Source organism: Microcebus murinus, chromosome 2, assembly GCF_040939455.1.
Source record: "Microcebus murinus isolate Inina chromosome 2, M.murinus_Inina_mat1.0, whole genome shotgun sequence".
Lineage (NCBI taxonomy): Eukaryota > Metazoa > Chordata > Mammalia > Primates > Cheirogaleidae > Microcebus > Microcebus murinus.
Genome location: NC_134105.1, coordinates 12,390,408 through 12,413,373, shown reverse-complemented (window position 1 = coordinate 12,413,373; position 22,966 = coordinate 12,390,408). Strand labels below are relative to the sequence as shown.

The window sequence follows — 22,966 nt, the reverse complement described above, 5'->3', positions numbered from 1 at the left end:
GCCCGGGCCGGGCCGGGGCGGGGAAGGATGGTGGCGGCGGCCCGGCGCGGGGGGAGGGGGGCGCTGACCCGGATGTTCACTCCTGGGCACCGGGGGAAGTGGAAGCGCCGGGCCCTGCTGCGGGGGGGAGAGCCACAGACGCCGGGACCGGGACCGCCGCCGCCGCCACCACCATGGTAAAGGCTTCACGTCCTCCTCCCCAGCCCGGGGGCTCCGCCGGAGCTCGCGTCCCCCTCTCCCCGCCGACCCCTGACCCGGGAAGTGTGGGTTCTGGGGGTGGGGGAGGGGCGGGGTCCCGGACCCTAGGTAGACACCGTCCTTCCCCGCTCAGGAGGGGGTCGCCGGCGCGGGCGTCCTGGGTGGGCAGTGACTCTGCCTCCCCTCCCCGCCCCCGCCCCTGGCTCCAGCTGGAGCCCTACTCTCCACCTGTGTGTCCAGGCTAGTCTCTCCCGTGGCCAACGCTAGACCCTCCTTCTCGGGTGTTCCAAACCAGGAACCCCCTCCGGTGACCCAGGCGTGGCCCCCTTCCTCCTTCTTGCGGCCCAGGCTAGGTCCGCTTGCTTCCCCTGTCCATAAGGTCCCGGCTAGGCCGTCGTTTCTCCCTGGTATGGCCCAGGCTAGGCCCCCTCTCCATGGTCCAAGCTGGGTCGCTGTCTCCCCTACTTCCTTTCCCCGTGGCCTCAGCCTGGACCCCTATCAATCCCTGCTCCAGCGGCCTAGATCTGTTTCCCCATGGCCTCAACCTGAGTCTTTTACCCCCACGGTCTTAAGTCTGGACCTCCCCTCCTCCACCCATGGCCCCCGCCTGGACCTCACTTCTCCGCTCCGCGCCTTGATCCCCTTCCCCAAACTTCTCGGCACTCTTAGCATAGCCCGCGTCAGCCCCTCTCCGTCTCCGGCCTAGCCCTTTCGCCAGGGTCCTGCTCCCTGCCCTGTGCACGACCCAGGTGTCCCCTCCCCTATACCTAGGGCGCGCCTTCTTTGCGTCCTCTGGGAAGTGAGGGGAGCTCTCCAGCAGGGGTGGGGGTGGTCCCGGTTCTGTGCCTTCTCAGGTCGAGGGTTGCTCCATCTGGGGAGGTCGCCTGGGAGCGACTGAGCGATGAAGGGCGGGCATCTATGTGCCCGGAAGGCTGCGTGGTGCGCTGCGGGCCCTTCCCGGGGCCGTCGCCTCGGTGGTGCGGCGGGTGCGCAGGGTGCTGAGCGTCCTATGGAGCGGCCGGTGCCCGCTGCACCCAGGCCCGAGTGGGAGCAGAGGGATGAGGTGGAGGAGCCGACAGGACAGGGATGAACGCACAATCGCCCTTGTGAGGCAGTAGCCCTGAGGGGCCACCAGGCCCTGGGCCCAGCATACGGCCTGGACACAATGCACCCTAGCAGGCGCAGCCTTCCTTTCCCCCTGAACTGTCAACTTGTAAGGGTTGGAACAGCTGATTATGGAGGGGGCACGGATCAGGTGAGATCCTAGGGAGAGAGCTGGCTCCACTCGTGGTGTTTGTTTTGGTAATGAAGGCAGGTGTTATCTGGGAGTTTTGGGGAGCGTGGGGTTTCACATATGCCCCCATACCTAAGCCTGCCCTGTGTCCATCTTGGAACCTTTTTCAGGGCAGGCCCAGCACCTAGGTTGGGAGGGCCAGAGGACTTCTGCCTCACAGGGTCAAGGAAATTTTGAAGAATGGACTGTCAGAGCTAAAACCATCCACCTGCTGCATCAGCGCCCTGTGTGGGACTCCTGTCCAGTGCAGGCAGCTGTTTGCATGTGGACTTTGGGCCCCAAAGGGTTTTGAGGAACCTGGTTCCTTGTTTAATCAAGGGATGTTGCTACTGAACTTGGGTGACTATATCAGAGATATTTTTTTTTCATGTCTTCCAGTATATTGATTGAAAATGTGGGCAATGGCATTTTTAAGGCCTTTGGATTTTCATTGTATGGTGGAGGGTTGGGGGTGAGCCTGAACCCAGGCCTGGGTGGAAGAGGACTTCTCCTGGACAGTTTTGGGTGAGGACTTTAAAAGTGGGCTGATGTTCTGTAAGTGTGCACTCAGGGCCAAAGCAGGGGAGGATGGGTGGAGTGGCCAGGCGGGGCTGCCCCAAGCCACATATCAGAGAGGGAGGGGCACTTCTCCACCTGCGATGAGAAAGTGCCCATAATGACGCAGGAGGAACACATGACACCTGAGGCTTCTCTAGAGTCCTGTACTTGGCTCTCATTTGGACAATCTGAAAAGACTAGAAGGGGTAAGGAAGACGGCCTATTACCTGCCACACACTGTGCTGTGTGTTTCACCTGTACAATTCAGGCAAAGCCCTCTGAGGGAATTGCTGTCCCCATTTTACAGGTGAAGAAGCTGAGGCTCAGGAGGTGAAGTAACTTACTCAAGGTGTTGCTCAGTCTGTGGAATAACCACTGTTGGTCAGCAGAGGCACATCTGGCTGCCTCTAAACTGTGTTCTTCTCATTGTACCAATCTTTTATGTGTTGGAAAGTATCAGGATGCTCTAAAAATATAATATCGGGATACTCAAACATGACAAGGGAGAAGCAGCATTTATTGCCTGTGCATCGTGTGCTAGAGCGTTTGCATAGGTCTTTCACTTTTTAGTAGTGACATAGTAGTATGGTGGTGAAGGCATATCTAGTGTGTGCCAGAATGTAAGCTGTTTCAAGTCAAGAATTTTTGTCTTGTGTTTTTTCCATGGCTGTATCCCTGGGGCCTAGAACAGCATCTGGCACTGAAGGATATGGCATGGAATGCCCTCTTTGGTATGTGTCTATGTCTCTGAACTTAGCTGCTTGGATTTCGTATTGGTTCTCTCAATAACTTGTTCTTAGTATCTCCTAGGCTTGTAAGTAATTTCTGACTGCTTATTGTCAAATTTATCCCCTACTGGAATACTCTGCTAAGCCAGGGGAGATAGTTGGGATAGGACAGAAGTGGTAGTGTGGGGTTGCATCATAGGTAAATAAAATAAGACCACCATGGCTTTTATTTTCAGCAGGTTTGATGGTAAAGAAAACAGCTAGATCTGTTATCCCTTGAGGGAAATAACGGCTTGAGAATCTAAAATACATTTGACTTTGGAACGAATTCCATGTTTTTTATTGGCATCAGTTTCTCCTTCCTAGTAAAGAATGCATAGGCAAATGGACTTTATTTGCATTCCCTTAGCAGGTAATAATCTTACCTCTTTCTTTGAGACAGTCTTTCTCTATCACCTGGGTACTCAGGCTAGAGTGCTTTGGTGTTAGCCTAGCTCACAGCAACCTCCAACTCCTAGGCTCAGGCAATCCTCCCAAGTAGCCGGGGCTACAGGCATGTGCCACCATGCCTGGCTAATTTTTTTTCTATTTTTAGTAGAGTTGGAGTCTCGCTCTTGCTAAGGCTGGTCTCAAACTCCTGAGCTCAAGCGATCCTCCCACCTCAGCCTCCCAGAATGTAAGGATTACAGGCATGAGGCACTGCACTCAGCCTTAATCTTACCTCTTTCTGTAAGTAATAAGTTTATAATTTCAAAGCACTGTTCCTTACACAGCTCTAGCTACTACTTTAGGAATTGTTCTAATTTAGAGTTAGGATTCTGGTGGTGGATGGTGGGGCTGGAAGCAGGGAAGGGTACTGGGAAGCCCCCTTAGGAGTTGTTGCTCCAGCTGGCAGATGGTTTTGCTGATAGGAACAGCCGTCATATTGTTATAAGGTGAAACAGTGTAGTTGTCACTAATGTCTCTTGGCATCTCCTGGTATGAGATACATAGTTCAACTCAGACCCCACTTGTCTATACAGTCCTGCTCATTTTAACCCAACTGGCCTTTTTTTGGTGGAATGCTTATAAAAAGTAGCCAACAAGTAATAGCTTGAGATTAAGGAAATGATAAACCATGCCTTTGAAAGCAGATATTCCTATTTATAACTAGATGTCCTATACTTTTATATTCCATGAGGAAGGGAAGAGGACAGATGACTGACCACACAGGGAAATGGTGGTGGGGCGGGTACCTCAACTATTCAGAGGCCTCCTTTCCAGGCTGGGAAATGCTTAGTGGCAGGTGCATTTGGGAGTACTTAAAGCTACAGGATAATGTTAATTCAGTATATATGTGTTAAGTGCCTACTTTGTGCTGCTTATGTGCTGAGGATGCAAGACAAGGATCTGCAGCCTCACAGCTTCCATTGTTGGGGTGTGGACATGTCACTCTTAACTAAAGCTTCACGGGAAAAGTCTTGTTGAACGTAACTGCAAGCACGTTTGGGGTGAGCTATGGCAGGAAGCTGAAGAGAAAGTTGGGGCTTGTGCCAGGCTCCACTCCCAGACCTTTTGGGGTGGGCCGCCTTTGTCTGGAAGTGGGTTGCCCTGCACACGCAGTCTGTTCCTCTGTACACCTGAAGTCCCTCCTGCCCAGGAATGCAACCTTGTGGTGCCATGGAAGTCCAGGGTAGCCACCATTGACTGAGCATCTGCTGTGACCCAAAAACATGACTTCGGTTATATCTCAGCCCACACTTCACTTACAAGGAACCTGAAGCTTGAGAGGTTGAGTGACCGTTGTGAGTGGCAGGCCTGGGATTCAGCTCTGGGCCCACCTGACTCGTGCTGGACACTGGTTCTCGGAAGCAGTGAGTAGTAGGGCCCCTAAGTACAGAGTGTTGTCCCATTTCCCCTTGCAGCAGATCCCACCAGTGAGGGTGGGGTGTGGAATACCAAAGGATGCAATTGCAAGATCCCTCATATTGGGACCAGCTACAGCCATGCCGTTTCCAGACTGAGGCGTTCACAAGTCATGTTTCAGTGGAAGGAAGTGGAGACCTAACACTGATGGGCCACTAGTCACGTGCCACACTCTATGCTAGCAGCTTTAGCCTACTGAATCATTCTTTTCTGATGATGAAGGTTCAACCTTAGGCTGGTGGCAGCAATAATATAAGAAGTTAGATTTAAGAGCCAGACTGCCTTAGGATAACAGTTAACAAACAGTACTTCCTCATCAGGTTAAGAGGCTTAAGTAAGATAATACATGTCATGTACTTTGAATAGCATCTGGCACATAATTATATAAATCTTAAATATTGTTATCACTTTTTCAGATGAGGTGCAAAGGCTTGTGACTGTTAACTGGGGAATTGGCTTTTCTGACTGCAAAGCAAGCCCCTTTCCTCCACTGCTTACCCCCTGCTGATGGCACTTTGAAGTTTGCTTGGCTCTGGCTGTGCCTTGAATGGAGAACTTCCCTAAATAGAGCCTGAGGCTTTTTCTCCACTGAAGACAGGCTCCTGTGCCCCCATGATCACGATTTGGGCACCACATGTTGCCAAAGCTGTATCTCCGGTTCAGATACCTTGTCTGTGCTGGTGGAGTCCCCTACAGGGGGTCAGGAGTCATTGCCCTCTTCCAAACCTGGAAGAAGAGGGACAGGACGGGACAGTTTGTGTGAGCTCCATTCGAGCAGGGGCCTTGTCTGTTTAGTTCCTGCTAAGCACCCTGCGCCTTGCACTGGCTGCCTGACACTTAGTACGGGCTTCCTAAACACTGAATGAAGGTAGGGGAGCTGAGAGGTGGCTGCCTTTTGTTTTGCTGCCTGCTCCACGGAACATGGGCTCTGCATTTGGGTATGTCTGGATTTGAATCCTGTCTGCCGCTTAGTGTGTGACCTTAAATGTGATCCTGATAGCCTTTGGTCTCAGTTTTTTTGGTCTGTAACATTTTATGGGGATACCGGGGAGAAAAGTGAAATTTGTAATGTACTTCATCTAGTGCCTGGCACACAGTAAGTGGTAGCTATGGTTATTATTTGTCTTACTCTGCATATTACAGTGTAAGGGACACAAATAGAAGCCATAATCCATGTCCTCTAATCCAGGAAGGGAGGCAAGGTATGTCCCAAAAGCTAAGTACAGCAGAAAGGAAGTAGTACTTAGAAAAGTCTTAACAAGGGCCACGTGTGTGCTATGGTCTGCCCATCCCTGCAGCTTGGTTTGCCTCTTCCATGAAGCCCTGCAGACCACTCCAGTACAGTCAGCTCGGGGGCTGGGCATGGAGCCCAGGAAGACTGTGCTCAGGCAGAGAGGATGGGCTGGGATATGGTCAAGGAGAGGCCATTCCAGGCAGGGGCCTGTCACGAAAGCCAGGGTCAGGGGTGTGGTCAGCCTTGTGATTTTGGGGGACCTCGGGGTAGACAGGAATGGGTAGGGGTGCCTCAGTCCCAGGAGTGAGCTGTGCAACGCCTGAGTTGCTAAGCTAAGGAGTTTGTCTTTGATCTGGGACAGTGTGGAGCCAGTGAAATTTTTGACAGGGCAGGTAGAAATTTGAGGAGGCTGGCAGAGGAGTGGTATTTTAGGAAGCGTCATCTGGCCGTGGTGTGAAGAAAGGACAGGAGGGTAAAGAGACGGGAGGGAGGGAGGCATTCACGAGCATCAGCCTGCATCAGCCTGCGAGGGAGTGAGGGTCCTGGCCACCTCGGCTGCCGTGTGGAAAGGGATGGCGAATGAAGATAAAGACAAGGCAGAGTGAGATGGAGTGATTTGCCACCCTGGGGCTGAGGGGATCTGCCCCAGAGCTCCTTGTGCAGGCATTCTGATGGGAGAGTTTATCATTGACACACAGCTATTTCTGGTCAGTTTATATCCTAGATGGTGGTGTCTGCAAAGCCTTGAAATCCTATTAACAACTGAAGAGGGCTTTCAGTCTGGTTAGCCCAGTGAGCCATCTAGCTAGTCATTCTGTGTCTGCCAGTGGCATGATGTGCATGTCATGAGGCTCTGGGCATAGAGGTGCCTAAGACACCCAGTCTGCCCAGGGAGATGGCAGTGGGGGAGGGTCTCTCCAATGGCTGTAGGAGTGACAGGAGGCGATCCTACTGCCTCAGCCTCCCGAGTAGCTGGGACTACAGGCATGCGCCACCATGCCTGGCTAATTTTTTGTATATATATATTTTAGTTGGTCAATTAATTTATTTCTATTTTTGGTAGAGACGGGGTCTCGCTCAGGCTGGTTTCGAACTCCTGACCTTGAGCAATCCGCCCGCCTCGGCCTCCCAAAGTGCTAGGATTACAGGCGTGAGCCACCACGCCCAGCCAGGAGGTAGTTTTTATTGACTACTTTTTAATACTCCAGGCAGCCCTATGAGACAGGTTGTCACGTCACCCTTGTTACACAGGTGTGGAAACGGAGGCCTGGTGGCTGTCCTGGTAATGGGTTGTACTGCCTCTAGTGGTTTTCTTACTGTCAGGTTATTTGTTTGGTGGGTGCTTACCGAACAGTCGAGGAGACCTGTTAGGTACAGCAAGCCTGAGTCTTAAACAGGGAAGTGGGTGGAAGAATGCATCAAAGATTCTGAAAGAATTGGTGGTGAGCACAGAACCAGCACGATGAAAGTCCATACCTCGGGACGCAGGTGGCTTAGGGAGGCCATTTGCCTTCTCTTTTCCATCCTGCTTTCTGTTACTGACCCACATTTTTCTGACATCTCTGGAGACCTGTGAACGGAGCCTTCGTCTACAACTGTCTAGTGATAAATTTCCAGTCCTGTCTTCCACTATTCACCTGGTGCATAGAGGTTACTGTGAGGATTGAGGGATCGAGTGTGTTTATGTGTGGAAAGTGTCTGGCACGTTGTAAGTGCAATAGGAGTATTGGCTGTTATTATTGTGATTATTTGATTAACATGGATGACTGATCGGTGGTGTTACATTTAACCTCCCAACCAGCCTGGAAGGCAAGTGCTAGCCCCTTTTAGAGCCCCTTGCCCAGAGCTAGCAGTTTTAGGGGTTCATTTTGGTAAAACAAGCCCAGTGTTTGCTGGTCTCAAAGTACTTACCACATTGCAGATGGCAAGCATTTGTTACCACTGGCTCAGACCCTGAACTACTCCACCCACTGCTGAAACTGCTCTGTGAAGCTTCCTCTTCTAGTGCTGAGCTGAGTAGCACCCTTCTGAATTAGGATGATGATGATGATTATTTTTGAGGCAGAGTCTTGCTTGGTTGCCCCTGGTAGAGTATAGTGGGGTCCTCATAGCTCACTGCAACCTCCAACTCCTGGGCTCAAGTGATCCTCCTACCTCAGCCTCTTGAGTAGCTGGGATTGCAAATGCTCACTACAAACCTGGCTAATTTTTCTATTTTTAGTAGAGATGGGGTCTCACTCTTGCTCAGGCTGGTCTCAAACCCCTGAGCTAAAGTGATCTGCCCACCTCAGCCTTCTAGAGTGCTAGGATCACAGGCGTGAGCCACCACGCCTGGCCAGGATCATTATCTTACTTAACAGTATTTGGGCTTATTGTCTTAGAGGTTTCTCTAAGAAGATTCAGGCCTTACATTTACCAAGTGAAATATCTTTAAAATATGAAGGTCAGCCGGGTGTGGTGGCGTGGGCTGGTAGTCCCAGCTACTGGGGAGGCTCAAGTGGTAGACTCGCTTGAGCCTAGGTGTTTTGAGGCCAGCCTGGACATAACAAGACCCTGTCTCTTTAAAAAAAAAATAAAAAAAAATATATGTGTGTGTGTGTGCATATATGTATATGTGTGTGTGTATAAATAAATATATATATATAAAGGTTATGAAAAGGTGCTTTTGTATGTACCCTTTCTATTGGAGTTATGAAAGCAGCTTCCAATTATAACTGAGCCAGTGGAATTTCCTGGTGGTACCAGCTGCCTTTTCCCCTTCTCGGTTGTAGCTGAGACTAGTGGATGGAGCATTCAGGTCCGGCTTGCTCATGTTGGTTGTTGCTGCTCAAGGCTCCTTCATTCTGAGGCTTTGGCCCTGGTGGGCTGTATGTGGTTTCACATGCGCGGGCTTCCTGCATTGCAGTTTCGTGCTCAGGAACTGGGAGGAGGAGCTTTTATCTAACACACCCTTCTGGTGTGAGAAGTCTAAGATTAGGAAAGTCTAATCTAAGGACACCATGGCCACTGAAGTTTCCCTGTCCCGTCTCCAGCTTTGTTTTTACTGGTCCTTTGTTTCTCTGCTGAGCACAGCTTGCCTGGTGACCTCCAGGTCCGTGTGGTCCCTGGGCTGGATGTGGATCTGTCACTGAGGAACTCAGACCCCAACAGAGCAGTGACCAGGCATGTTGTTCAGTTGCTCTGCTGAGAATTTCTGACGTGAGCTGCGGTTGCTTCCTCAATGTGTATCTTCCAGACAGTTCTGTCTTCAAATCTCTTTCTGGCACAGGGTGGTGCAGGCCCCTGTCTATCCTGAGATTTGAGATCTGACTTGGTCTTTGCTGTTGTTGTTCAGAGTCTCATTCTGTTGCCCGGGCTAGCGTGCCATGTCGTCAGCCTAGCTCACAGCAACCTCCAACTCCTGGGCTCAAGCGATCCTCCTACCTCAGCTGCCTCAGTAGCTGGACTACAGGCATGCACCACCACACTGGGCTAATTTTTACTATTTTTAGTAGAGACGGGATCTCACTCTTGCTCAGACTGGTCTCGAACTCCTGAACTCAAGCGATCCTCCTGCCTCAGTGTCCCAGAGTGCTAGGACTACAGGTGGCCCTGACTTGGTCTTGAGGAGCGCATTCTAGGTAATGGGAATCGGAGGCTGCCCTGAGATAGCAGCCTTCATCCCGTAGGTGTTAGGTGTTCCTGCCTGGAGTCTCTGTAAGTCCCGTCAGTAGCCTTTTCTCCTGCCAGTGTCTCTACAGAGGTCCACGGTCATTATCTCTAATTCTCTCAACCCCAGCCCTCCAGGTCTGTTTCCTCATTTTGCAGATAAGGAAACCAAAGCTCGGAAAGATGTAGTAACTTGCCAAAGGGCCCCTGCCCCTCAGGCCCTGGCTCACTGGGGTGCTTACTTTCTAGATGAGGAAACTGAGACCTAAGAAGGCCGGGTTTAGTTTAGAAGTCAGAAGGTTTTTTGATTCAAGTTGTTGAAATGCGGGCAGACAGAACTTTGTGAACTGCAGTCAGTTTTTAGAAAGATACCTGCTAAACCTAAAAGCGTCCGATATGTGTCAGCCTGCCTCGGCGGGGATGTGGCCTGGCATTCTGGCCAGTCTTTGTCAAGACTGTCAGCATCCCTGCTTCCTGCCTGTGACAGGGATGCAGCAGGACATCAGTCATCACACGGCCCCGTGTTGGGGACCGTTGGTTGACAAAGCCTTGCTGGGATCGTTCAGCTTTTTCTGTGAGGCCGCATCCCAGCCCCGGGCACCACGGACAGTGTGCAACGCCGGGATTCTGAGGGGAAGGACAGAACTGGCCTGTTGTAATAGTTATGTGACCTCCAGCAGGTTGAGTTGGTTACCCTCATTCTGCCTGATAAGTTTCTTATCCTTAGGAGGGAAGATGAATGATAAATCCTCTCTCAGAGTTGTGAGTGCTGCGAGTGTCACACTGTCCCTGACACGAGCCGGCGCTCTGTAGGTGGGTGTGTGCTGAGTGAGTGACTATCTAGTAGGTCCTTAATAAAGGTAAGTGCCCCTGCCCCCATTATGTTGAACCATACGAACTTGCCGTGTTCCTAGGGCAAAAATGGTTGCATATCAGCATTTCACATGGTTCAACCTGTGAACGCTAAACGCTAGGGCGGGGCGATGCCAGTGTGCCCCTCTGGCAGTGTCCAGGTCTCCCCCTGAACCTCAGTTCTCAGCCAAACCTGGCCTCTCCTGAGGCCAGACCAGCCTTCACTGTCAGTCAAGAGCTGAGTGGGGTCTGCCCCAGAGATCGCGCCGTGCACTCCTGGCACGAGGGACTGCCTGGAGGTGCTGGCCTTGGCAGGGTCGGGTGTGGTGGGAACAGTGATCCTGATAGCGGCTGACGTTCATGGAAGGCTCTATGTGTGGTGGGTGCCAGCCACTTGCCCTGAAGTCACACAAGTGGCGTTCTTGGAGTTCCCGAATGATCCCAGGTGGTCTGGATTCCTGAGTGCCGGGGCGGTGAAGGGCAAGTGCCAGAGCCAGAAGGCCTAGGTTCAAGTCCAAGCCCTGCCGGCTCGAGCAGTTTCCTTCACTTTTGTGCTTCCATCTTGTCTATGAAATGGTGAGAATAAAAGTGGCTACTTCTGATGGATTTTATGAGGATTGAGTGAGTTAATACAGGTAAAGCTAGGCAAATGTTAACTATTGTTATCAACAATAATAGCACTGTTATTATCAGCGACATGGACTCTTTGTGTGTTATGAGAGCCGAACGGGACCGTGCATGTGGAAACTCCATTTGCTTTGTATTGGAGGGAGTTTGGCCTTGGTGTGGGTGCTTGATCTTGCAGTGGCGGCGTGGCTTTTTCTCAAGCTCACTGCAAACCCTGAGTAGCTCTGGGCCTTGCAGAGCATGCGCCTGCCTCTCTGTGAACAAGTTGTTTGAAATGGTGCTTTTGTTGCAGGTGATAATACAAGTCACTCTTCTGGAAAGTGGCCTCATTTTTTTCTCTCTCTGAGTGTGAATGGCCAGCCCTGGTGTGCCAGTTACATTTGGTACCCAGTGTCTTTCAGGGAACCAAGGCACAGTGCTTATCGATGTTCCTTGTCAGCTCCTCTCCCCAAGTAGATACTGTGCTTGTTTTCTGATCCATTTTCTCCTCTTGCGAAGGTGGCAGGTTTTCATCGGCACGCTCAGCTTCTACTAACCTATGTTGCATTTGTAAACTGCCATAGCATACAAGACTAAACTGCCTCGGGTTTGATATTTCATTTTAAGGGCATGTGTTTGACTGAAAGGTATGTGGAGTGTTGGGGTTTAGGCGTATAAGAAGGCAGCAAGGTAAAGGAAAGGAAGGAAGAAGAGAGGTGCTTGCTGGGAGGCAGCCTGGTGTCGTATAGCCTCCTGGATCTGCAGCCCGCCATGGCAGCTTGTGACCTGTGCGTGCTTGAACCTGGTCACTTCACCTCTCTGAGCTTCTACCTCCAGATCAGCAAATGGGTATACTAGCCTCCTCTTCACAGTGGAGAGGATTGAATAAGAATAATGTACATAAAGTGCTATCGCTCAGGCTTCACACATGGACACTTGATACAGGCTTGTGGTTATAGGAATTCCATCATTTGTCATGCAAATAAACACCATTGAATTGGTTCTGAAAATCTCTATTCTAAGAAATACTGTGAATCTGAAATGCAGGTGGGGTGTTAGTGTTAATGATCCCACTAAGGAGAGGCCTTAACTTTCAGGTTCCACGATGCTTGCTCTTGGGCCACTCCTTGAAGCTGAGTCCTCTGCACTTTGCTTATGGGGTTTTCCATGCATGCAAGGGGACTTGCACCGGGTCAGCCTCTGTGCTGAACGTTACAGCCACCATTGTATGTTAGCATTACTGTGGCCTTGCCACACCCCCATTTTGCACATTTGGAAATCGAGGCCTGAGAGGTTAAAAGGTATCTTGTACAAGGTCACATAGCTGGGAAGGGGCAGAGGTGGCTTTTCTGATTCCAAAATGCATTCTTCACACAGTGGAGGCTGGTCCAGGGTTGTCATTTTTAGGTACCGAGCAAAGTGCTTTATGTTGATGATTCTACCAAATGTCCTTAAGTGTTTTTTAAACTTCTACAGCTGAAAATGGAGTATTAGGTGGCTGCCCCTGGTTTTGCTTTGATGATTTGGAGCCCATCTTAAAGTGTGGAAAGAATGAGTGTGCCATAGTTGCAGCTCTTCATTTAAAAGGGGGCCTCATTTCCCACACAGTGACTTCTAATGCACAGTCAAGGTCTGGAATCACCCTTGAGGCCCAGAGTACAGTATATAGCCTTTTCCCTCCCTTCCCTTTCTCCTCCTCTCTTGGTGCACATCCAGACAGACTCTGAAATAATGGAGAGTGGTATAGGGATAAAGCTGTCATTGACCAAGCCGGCATCCAGACTCAGAGCCAGCTTGTTCCGTGCCTGGCTGTGTCACACCTGCAGCCTCCATGGAGCCAGAGATGGGCAGAGATACCACCAGCTGCCGCCTCCCTGCATAACCAAGAGGTTATTAGTTCATGCCCCAAGTGTTTAAGCCACCCAGAGGTACTGAAAGAGATCACTAACCCCTGAGAGCTGAGAGGGCTAGGTTGTAAGTGGCGGCACCTCCCACAGGATGGGTGGATCCATGTCCTCAGTTCATGGTGGCCTCTGTTACTTTCCATCTTATTTTGTACTAGGTGGTATTCCTGGGAAATAGGGCCGGTCTTCACATTTCCTTAACCACCTTGATTTCATCATTCCTTCCTTTAAATAACTTTCTCCAGAGGCATTTATCCAACTGCTGGCTAGAATTCCCTTGTCCTTTTGCCTACCATAAAACTGGCTCTCTAGATGTTTCTCTGCTGATGGCCGTGGTTTCTGAGCTTCCTGTATTCCAGGTGGAGAGCACACAGACGTATCTTGGGAATTTCCTCCAGGATTCTGCTTTATTTTGGTTCCACAGTATCTCTTTGATGTATTTTGATTGTTGAGGGTGCATTTCTTGAAATAACAGACAAGAACTGGTTGCCATGGCCCCCGAGAAGGGCCCTCCCACTGTGTGACCGATTGGCAGAAATAAACATGGGAACAGCTGCTGAGTCTGCACCTTGTGTGATGAGCTCCAGGTGCTCTGCGAGGCTTGGCTCCTACCCCAGCATCAGTTTGAGGCATTGGGTTCACTGGTAACATTCTGAGCAGAGTTCTAACATGTCAAAATCTCTAATAACAGGAAAAAAATGGGGAAAAAAGCGATTCCCAGGCCCAGGTGATAGGTCATGTACTGGAACAAGTACAGCAACCCCCTCCTTACCCCAGGTTTTGCCTTCTGTGGTTTCAGTTATCCGAGGTCAGCTGTAGTCCAAAAATATTGCAGTATTTTGAGAGAGATTGATAGACCACATTCATATAACTTGGTTATAGTATATTATTATAATTGTTCTATTTTATTATCAGTTATTTTTAATCTCTGATTGTCCCTAATTTATATGAATCTTTTTTTTTTTGGTGACCAGGTCTTGTTCTGCTGCCCAGGCTAGAGTGTCATCATAGCTCACAGCAACCTCACATTCTTGGGCTCAAGCAATCCTCCCTTCTCAGCCTCCTGAGTAGCTGGGACTACAGGCATGTTCCACAATGCCTAGCTAATTTTTTTCTATTTTTTGTAGAGACAGGGTCTTGCTCTTATTCAGGTTCCTCTTGAACTCCTGACCTCAAGTGATCCTCCTGCCTCAGTCTCCTAGACTGCCAGGTTTACAGGTGTGAGCCGCCGTGCCCAGCCCTGTGTCTAATTTATGAATTAAGCTTTCTCATAGGCATGTATATATAGGAAGAAACATAGTATATATATGTTTTGATACTATCTGCAGTTTCAGGCATCTGCTAGCGTGCTGGAACGTATTCCCTGAGGAATAAGGAGGACACTGTACAACCAGGTTCCAAACCATCAGAAGCGTTCAGTAGGCCCTCAGAGTTAATAAGGCAAGGAAGGCAGTAGCATCTGTTACTGTGCACTTTACACGTGTTATCCTGTTTAGTTCCCAGAATCCTCCTAAGCATGGGATCCTGTAAATTTAGGACTTTATGTAAATTAGATATTATGTAAATTTAGAGACCTTATGTAAATTGCTACTATGTGACAGAGTAAGGACTTGAACCCAGCTGCTGTGACTTTAAAGCCTTTGCCATTTTTTTTTTTGTAGACAAAGTCTCAATCTGTTGCCTGGGCGAGAGTGTCATGGCATCAGCCTAGCTCACAGCAACCTCAAACTCCTGAGCTCGAGCGATCCTTCTATCTCAGCCTCCCGAGTAGCTGGGACTACAGGCATGCGCCACCATGCCTGGCTAATTTTTTCTATATATTTTTAGTTGGCCAATTAATTTCTTTCTATTTTTAGTAGAGATGGGGTCTCACTCTTGCTCAGGCTGGTCTCGAACTCCTGAGCTCAAACGATCTACCCACCTTGGCTTCCCAGAGTGCTAGGATTACAGGCGTGAGCCACCGCTCATGGCCAAGCCTTTGCCCCTAACGTCTGTCAATGTCATGGAGTTTTACTGCTCACATGGGGCTTGTGACTTGCCCGAGGACCCACGGTAAACCCTAGAGCAACTGAGATTAGGATCCTCTGTCTAACCTTCTAAAATATGGATTTTATACTCTTGAGTAGTCTTTTATGCCACATAAACTTAGGCCCATTTGCAAGCTCATCTTTGAACATGCTTCTCCAGTGATGCATGGAAAAACCACATTTCCCAACATGACATTGTGATAGAGCTTCATGACAGTTGAGTTGACCAGTCAGAATGCCAGTGGCAGCTGGGTGTGATTACACCTATAATCCTAGCACTTGGGGAGGTTGGGGCAGGAGCATTGCTTATGACCAGGAGTCTGAGACTAGCCTGAGCAATGTAGTAAGACCTTGTCTCTTAAAAATAAAAAAAGAAAAGAAAAAAAAAGAAGAGTTGTGTCTGTAATCCTAGCACTTTGAGAGGATCGCTGGAGGTTAGGAGTTCAGGACCAGCCTAAGCAACATAGCAAGATCTTGTTTCTACAAAAGGTAGAAAAATTAGCCAGATGTGGTGGCACATGCCTGTAGTCCCAGCTACTTGGGAGGCTGAGGCAGGAGGATCACTGAAGCCTGGAAGTTTAAAGTTGCAGTGAGCTATGATCATGCCACTGCACTCTAGCCTGGGTGCTGGGAAAGACAATGTCGGAAAAAAAAAAGAATGTCAGTGGCCTGGGTTAAAGAAAAGAATAGGAATCTAGCGACAGGTCGGATTCAAGCCCAAGTCTTTTTGTTCAATAGCTCCTGTTTTGTTATCATGTACATAGGAGACAGGAATTGCGGTGACAAGGTACTGGAGAAGAATGTGGCTGTCCAGCAGTGGGTGAAAATGGTGGTGGGTCAGTATAATGGAGCCAGTGAATGCAGCCAGTAAAACGTGACATATGAAGACCATGTTGTAGTTTGGAAAGGTGTTCTGTGTAGTAAAGCACAGTGGTCAGTCTGTCCCGTGCTTGCGGTTCTGTTAAACACTCGCGTTAAAAATACCTGCCTCCTGGGTGGCTACACCAGTGAACAGTTTGTGAGCCGTTACTGTCCTCTCTGTTGCAGTGGACATCCTTCCCTTGAATCACTTCCTTGAGATAAGTCCTCAGCAGTGAGAGTGTGGGCTCCACTCCTTCTTCCCAGGCACCTTGCTCTGACAAGTGCTCTCTTGGTCGCCTCTGCCTCCTGCCTGCCGCCAGCTCGCTGGGAGCTGACTCAGTTCTCCCTGCCTAGCAAGCTTCACTTCCTCAGTCTGGCTCCCTGTTCTGGCCAGGTTGAGAGGGCTCCCTTCCTGCTAAATGTGCTTTTCTGAGGTTAGCCTTCATGGTTTTAGCCATTTTCATCTCTGTGCCAAAACTGTTACTTATTAATTTTCCTTAAAGTTGCCTCATTTTTCAACTTAAAAGTGAAGTTTCCTTCACTTAGGAAGGAAACTTTGTTCTTACCATAAATGGAAAATCAATATCAGTGGCCATAAATAGAAATTGTACTTTGAAATAAACGTCTGTGACTACGGATATGAAAGCTGCTCATCTGTGGACCACCTAAAATCCTCTGGCGGCCACCAGTTCCTGGCTCCTTCCTGGCTCTGGCCACAGCTGGCAGACTCCCCTTCCCTGCCTCCCTCCCGCCTGCCTATGTCCCTCCTGCCTGTGTCCCTTCTGCCACCGTTTGGGGCCTGGCCCCACCTCACCTCACCATCAAGCTTCCCTTGGCTACTGCTGCTCTGCGCATCTGTCTGCCTGTCCATCTGTTCATGCAGACACTGAACAGTACTGGGTGCCCAGCTTGGGGTGGGCACGAAAAGATACCTTCCATCCCTGCAAGGAGACCACTAGAGGGGGGACAGCTGGACAAACAAACCTGCAGAGTGGAAGAATCCCTGCGAGGCCTTTGTCCGAGCTCAGCAGCGTGGAAGGAGGCTGAGGAGAACCAAGGCAGTGGTCCCAGGGGGCAGGTGTTTCGGTGGGGCCGGGGCAGGAGGACGAGGGGTTGGGTACAGAGACGTGGCAGGCATAGAGACAGCATGTGCCAGACTCAGAGGCCCAGGAGGGCGTGGCGTGTGCAGGGTGACCAACAATAACTTGAACTCATTGGAGCCAAGAGCGTGAGGGCGGGGGAGCTTGAAGCAGCTGGGCGGGGAGGCAGGGCCCTGTCAGAAGGAAGTCTTGTGTCCTGAAGGAGGCTGAGATTTACCCTGCTCTGGTTCAGCGCCTTCTCCCTGACCCAGCCTGCAGCACAGCCCTTACCCACACAGTTTAGCAGTTGACTTTCTTTCCTGGAGTATTACTTCCCTGCCTCACCTCCAGCTGCCGTTTGTCATCATTCCCTGAGCACCCCTCTGTGCCAGGATCCGTGCCAGGTCCTGGGGACCCCGAGCTAGCGAAGGGCATGGAGGAGATGGGTGGCGCTCTGTTCAGTGTGACCAGTGTAGGGGCCCCTCTCCCTGCCTGCGGGGAGTCCTTTGTACCTGGAGTATGATTTGGAAAAAAATTCATTGTGTTTTCTCTTTTGGTATAAAATCACATATTAACTATGGAAAAGTTTGAAAATATGGAAGAGAAGGAAGAAAAAAGTCATCCATAATCTTACCTGCCAGCATTTCTGTTGTTTATAAATTACTCAGTCTAAGGTATTTTGTTTCGGCAGCCCAAACAGATGGAAACAATGCACATATTTTTATTTCTGAAAAATGCGACTAAATTGCGTATTCCAAAATTGAGCTGCAATTCTTTCAACGTCAACTGCAGGGGGCTCTGTGCAGTGGCACCGCTGGGCTGTGTGGTCCACTGCTGGTACCCGTGGTGGGGTACAGGCACGAAAAGCTTAAAGGGGCCGGGGACAAAAAGTCTCTGGATCCAACCAGAGATCCAGAGACTCTAGTAACCTTTAGATACGTTGTTTCACTGTCTTAGTCCGTGCATAGTTTTTAGGTTTTTTTCATGAAGTAGAGTTCATGCTGTCTGTGCCATTTTTATATCCCACTTTTTCACTTACTGTTGAAATGAGAACTTTTTGTTAGAAACTCTTCATGAACATTTTAAATGACTTTAACATTTCGTCTAGTTAATATTATGATTTACCCATTCTCCACTGTCAGATAAGTAAGATACTTTAATTTTTCCTTGTACATTGCACTGCAGTGAGAGTCTTTGTACAGAACTTTTTTTTTTTTGTCCTACTCTTATTTGCTTATTGCATGTTATGACTTTGCTCATGGAGATTGTGTTACTAGGGCACACACTCTGTTTCCCTGCCCGTGTTTATATGCGGTCGATTCTTGTTTGCGGTAGTTACGTTCTGCAAAGTCACCGCCAACACAGGTGGCAAATACTGAACCCCTGCTCCTAGGGAAAATACGGGGCAACTTCCCTGCGGGCCTCTGGTCACAGCGTTTTTGTCATCTGATCAATACATAACCTTGTTTTATTTGCTGCTGATGAAATAACATTGAACTCACAGCCAGTAGCACCATAACTCACACCTGAGCAAAGCTTTCCTAACACATGTCCTTTCTCCATAAGGCACCTCCTCACAGCCGTCTCATGCTTTGGAACACGAGGCACTTCAGCACTGTGCTTGGGACCATTTTAAGCAGGGACCTCAACAAAAAGCACAAAATGTGAAAAACATGGCATTAAATAGGCTGTGAAAAGGGCATTTGTTTAGAGAACGAGAGCTGACTCAAGAAGGCACTGTTGCCTTGTTCAGCCTCAGTGGGGAATGTGTGCGCTGGGCAGCTCAAGTTTTTGCCACTCTGCACGTGTCCTGTTGGTCTTGGAGTGATAAATGCATGCTATCAAGCAGGCGAATTTGCAAGTACAGAATCTGCACGTGAAATGCCCAGACAGCCTGGTGTGCGGCACATGTACCTGGCTCATCAGGTAGAGGTAGTTACAATGATGGTGCTTTAGAAATAAGATTTAAATACGATTTTTCCTCAAATTTATTTTTTATTTTTTTTTTATTTTTTTTTTTGAGACAGAGTCTCGCTTTGTTGCCCAGGCTAGAGTGAGTGCCGTGGCGTCAGCCTAGCTCACAGCAACCTCAAACTCCTGGGCTCGAGTGATCCTTCTGCCTCAGCCTCCCGGGTAGCTGGGACTACAGGCATGCGCCACCATGCCCGGCTAATTTTTTATATATATATCAGTTGGCCAATTAATTTCTTTCTATTTATAGTAGAGACGGGGTCTCGCTCTTGCTCAGGCTGGTTTTGAACTCCTGACCTTGAGCAATCCGCCCGCCTCGGCCTCCCAAGAGCTAGGATTACAGGCGTGAGCCACAGCGCCCGGCCTTTCCTCAAATTTAGATTGGCTTTTGGTGGGGGAACTTGAGGAGTTGTAATTTGTGTGTAAGTACTTGATGGATACTTTTCTAACAAATGAGTTAATCTTTCTAAGAAGACTTGAGTGTTCTGGGAGTCACTTTCTTCCCATCTTGCGGCAGGTGCGTGCACCTGTCTCTAGGAGTAGGTCTGGCTCCAGCGTGGTCGTGGGGGCCTTGGAGTCCCTGGAGATGTTAGACAAGGGCTCCATTCTTAGTCAGGCTCTGCAGGGGTGGAGTGGGCGCAGCTTTTGAGGGCCTTGCTGCCCTGCGATGTTTTTAAGCATTGATCCAGTTCCCAGCGTTTGATGTTGGTGTGGAAACACATGTGCAGAAGCTAAATGAGGTGTTACCTGAACCTGAATTGTGCTTCACAGCAGCCCTGGTCATTTGGGCTCTTGTGGATTTGGGAGGCTTTGAGGGGCATTTCTGGCCTCTCTGTACCGGGAGTTTAACGGAAGCATGCCACAAAATGGAAAGGAGAATCTAATCGCAACATTGAATCACTGAGGTAAGGAAGTGGATTAAACATTCATACCTGGCTCAGATGTCAGGACTAGAGGGAGGCGTCCTGACAGTAGTCTTGGGGAGGGGAAGAAGGTGGGGCTACGTAGGACCCAGGACCCGTGTGCCTCTGACTGGGCAGATGTGTGGTGGACCTTAGTGTTTAGGGTGAGGAGGCTTAGGTTAGTAAGCTTGTGGGGAGAAGGGACAGGTACATCTGTGTCCTATGCTGAGGGGTCCTCACTCCCCTGTGTAAGAGCTAAGTCCCTGCAGGGGACTAAGGCGGGAGTTGGCCCCTTTTTGTTTCCTCTTCTTCCCTCCATTCTCCCTTCTTTTTCTGTTTTGTCTTTCCTTTTATTCTTTGTTTAGTTTCCTGTAGGAGTGAGCCAGGAATGGCCATCTACCAGCACAGTGTTAGCTGTATGCTGCCTTTAGTATTATTTAATGTTTTTCCCTAAATTGGCTTGAGCCTAGCACCACAATCTACGTTAGCCTTTTCCTAAACAGAAATGTCTGCAAAATCACCTTTGATATGATAGTTATATTTTTTTCTATGCATATTAAAAATAGTAATCATTAAACTGCATTCATCCATATTCCTTTTAAAACCTCTCTCAAACCCTGTGGTTTGCACAGCTCTGGGAAATGCTACAGGGGCAGAAAGAGCACTGTACCAGGAGTCTGGAGCCCTGACTTCAGGCCCTGTCTTGGCCCCTGGCGTGTTGTGTGATGTTGAACTATTCCCCTCTTGTCTCTGCACCTCATTTTCTTCTTTTGCATATCGGACCAGTAGCACCAGTGTCGCTCCAGGATCAAGAGTCAGAGGACGCTGTTCTGGTCACTCAGCCCCTCTCACGGCGCCTGGGTGTTGAGGAAGCTCAAGACTCTGACCTGGACATGTAATTCATTTGCTCAAAAAATAAGAGATATAAAAATTTTGCACCTTAGGAACATTTTGTCTTCCCATGTTCTTCTTATTTTTATTTGGATTTCAGCTCTCACTGCTTATGAGCCAAGGAAGCAGCATGGAGAGTTCAAGGAGTAAGGGATTTGGAGCCAGGCAGCAGCCCGAATCCCGCCATCCTTCCGGGCCCTCCTCCCTAACGTGGGAATGAAGGCCCCTCCTGGCAGAGCTGTCGCACCGGGCCAGGAGTGTGGAGTTTCCTCGGGGTCCGATCCCCAACACCACCCCACCTCAGCCTACGTGGGTGGAGTCGTTGGTGTTGCCTCTGTCCCAGGAACAGGCTTGTCTTTGACATGGGTGTGACGCTGGGCTTCTGGAGCCAGACTGCCTGGGTTTAATTCCTTGCCCCTCCACTTCTAGCTGTGTAGTTTGGCTTAACTCTCTGGGACTGGTTCCTCATCACAGGATCTATGCGAGGCTAATTCAATGAGATAAAGCAGGTAAAGTGCCTGTTACTGTACCTAGCATGCAGTTAGGGCTCCATACATGGGCTTTGATCACTGTTAATGAGACGATACTTGTCAGATGAGGGGTAGCATCTGGGGCCTAGAAAGTGCTCAATAAATGGTAGCTGTTGTCTTTCTTACATGGTTCCCAGAGGCCTGGGACAGGGAGTGCTGGCTTCTGGGAGGAGAGGAGATAGATGGTTTTCTACATTCAGCTCTCGTTGGATCCAGAGACTTTTTGTCCCCCGGCCCCTTAAGCTTTTTGTGCCTGTATCCCACCACGGGTACCAGCAGTGGACCACACTGCCCAGCAGTGCCACTGCACAGAGCCCCCTGCAGTTGACGTTGAAAGGATTGCAGCTCAATTTTGGAATAGGCAATTCAATCACATTTTTCAGAAATAAAAATATGTGCATTGTTTCTGTCTGTTTGGGCTGCCGAAACAAAATACCTTAGACTGTAATTTATAAACGACAGAAATGTATTGCTCACAGTCTTGGAGGCTGTCACCAAAATCAGGGCCCTGCCAGATTGTGTCTGGGGAAGGTTTGCGCTCTGCTTTATCTAGGGGGTGGAAGGGGCTAGGGCCTTGGGCCTCTTTTTAAGGGCAGTAATCTCATCCATGAGGGTGGCGCCCTCATGACCTAATCACCTCCCCAAAGTCCACCTATTAACTATTGCATTGGTGATTAAGTTTCACATGAATTTTGAGGGAGACCCCAACATTCAGATAATAGCAGACACTAAACACTGTGACAGGAAATCTCTCTCCTGCCCTTGCCCCCTCGCTCGTGTGCCCAGTGTCTTCCACCGCCGCCCCCCAAACCCTGGGTAACCACTGTTAATATTTCTAGTGTCTCCTTTTTTCCCTCCGTTTTTTGTTTTGTTTATCAAGGTATTTTTGACATATAATAAATTCACCAGTTTAGTAAGTTTTGGTAATAATCATGTAGCCACTACCATGATCAGATTGAAGAATAGTTTCTTCACCCTAAAAAGTTACCTCATACCCCTTTGCCCTTGTCCCCCTTTTTCTCACCCCCATTGTGGACAGCCACTGATCTGTTCCGTCACTGTGGTTTTGCCAGAGTTCATAAATGGAATTGTACAGTATGTAGCCTTTTGTAGTCGTCTCTGCTTGGCTTCTTTCATTTAGCATGTTTTTTTGTTTTTTGTTTTTTTGCCTCATTCATGTTGCATGTATTAGTATTTTCCTTTTTATTGCTGTATTCTGTAGCATTGGTTATACCACTGACAAATTGGTGAACATTTGAGTTGCTTCTAGTTTTTGGGTGTTGTGAATAATTTCGCTTTAAATCCTCATGGATAAATTTTTGTGTAGACATGTGGTTTTTTTTTTCTTCTTTCCTCCCTCCCTCCCTCCTTCCCTTTCTTTTCTTGTTTTTTTTTTTTTTTTTTTTTAAAGGCAGGGTCTTGCTCTATTGCCCAGGCTGCAGTGGCCCAATCATAGCTCACTGTAACCTCAAATTCCCAGGTTTCAAGCAGTCCTGCTGCCTGAGCCTTCTGAGTAGCTGGGACTACAGGCATGCACTAGCACACCTAGCTAAGTTTTAAAATTTTTCATAGAGACTGGGAGGGATGGGGGCGGGTCTCGCCGTGTTGCCAGGCTGGTCTCGAATTCCTGTCCTCAAGTAATTCTTCCACCTCAGCCTCCCAAAACACTGATTATAGGTGTGAGCTTCTTTCCTCATTTCTTTGGGCATAACAAACAAATACAGATAAATTCCATTTCCCTCTTTTTTACATAGAGGGTGGAATATTATACACATGCCTCTGTACCCTGTGTGCTTTGG

The 22,966-nt window shown here is 49.1% G+C and overlaps 1 protein-coding gene across 3 annotated transcripts in view; it reads left to right on the top strand.

The window, feature by feature from the left end:
• The first annotated feature begins 55 nt into the window (after window positions 1-55).
• The window catches only part of CAPZB (capping actin protein of muscle Z-line subunit beta), a 134,987-nt gene continuing 112,076 nt past the window's right edge, over window positions 56-22,966 (top strand). For 2 of the 3 annotated variants that reach the window (XM_012787689.2, XM_012787688.2), the window contains exon 1: window positions 56-176. In XM_012787689.2, coding sequence (XP_012643143.1) covers window positions 174-176 — 3 coding nt within the window. In that variant the 5' untranslated portion in view covers window positions 56-173. Of the gene's footprint in view, window positions 177-1,325; window positions 1,454-22,966 lie in introns of those variants that run through there. The other variant, XM_012787687.2, reaches the window with a different exon arrangement.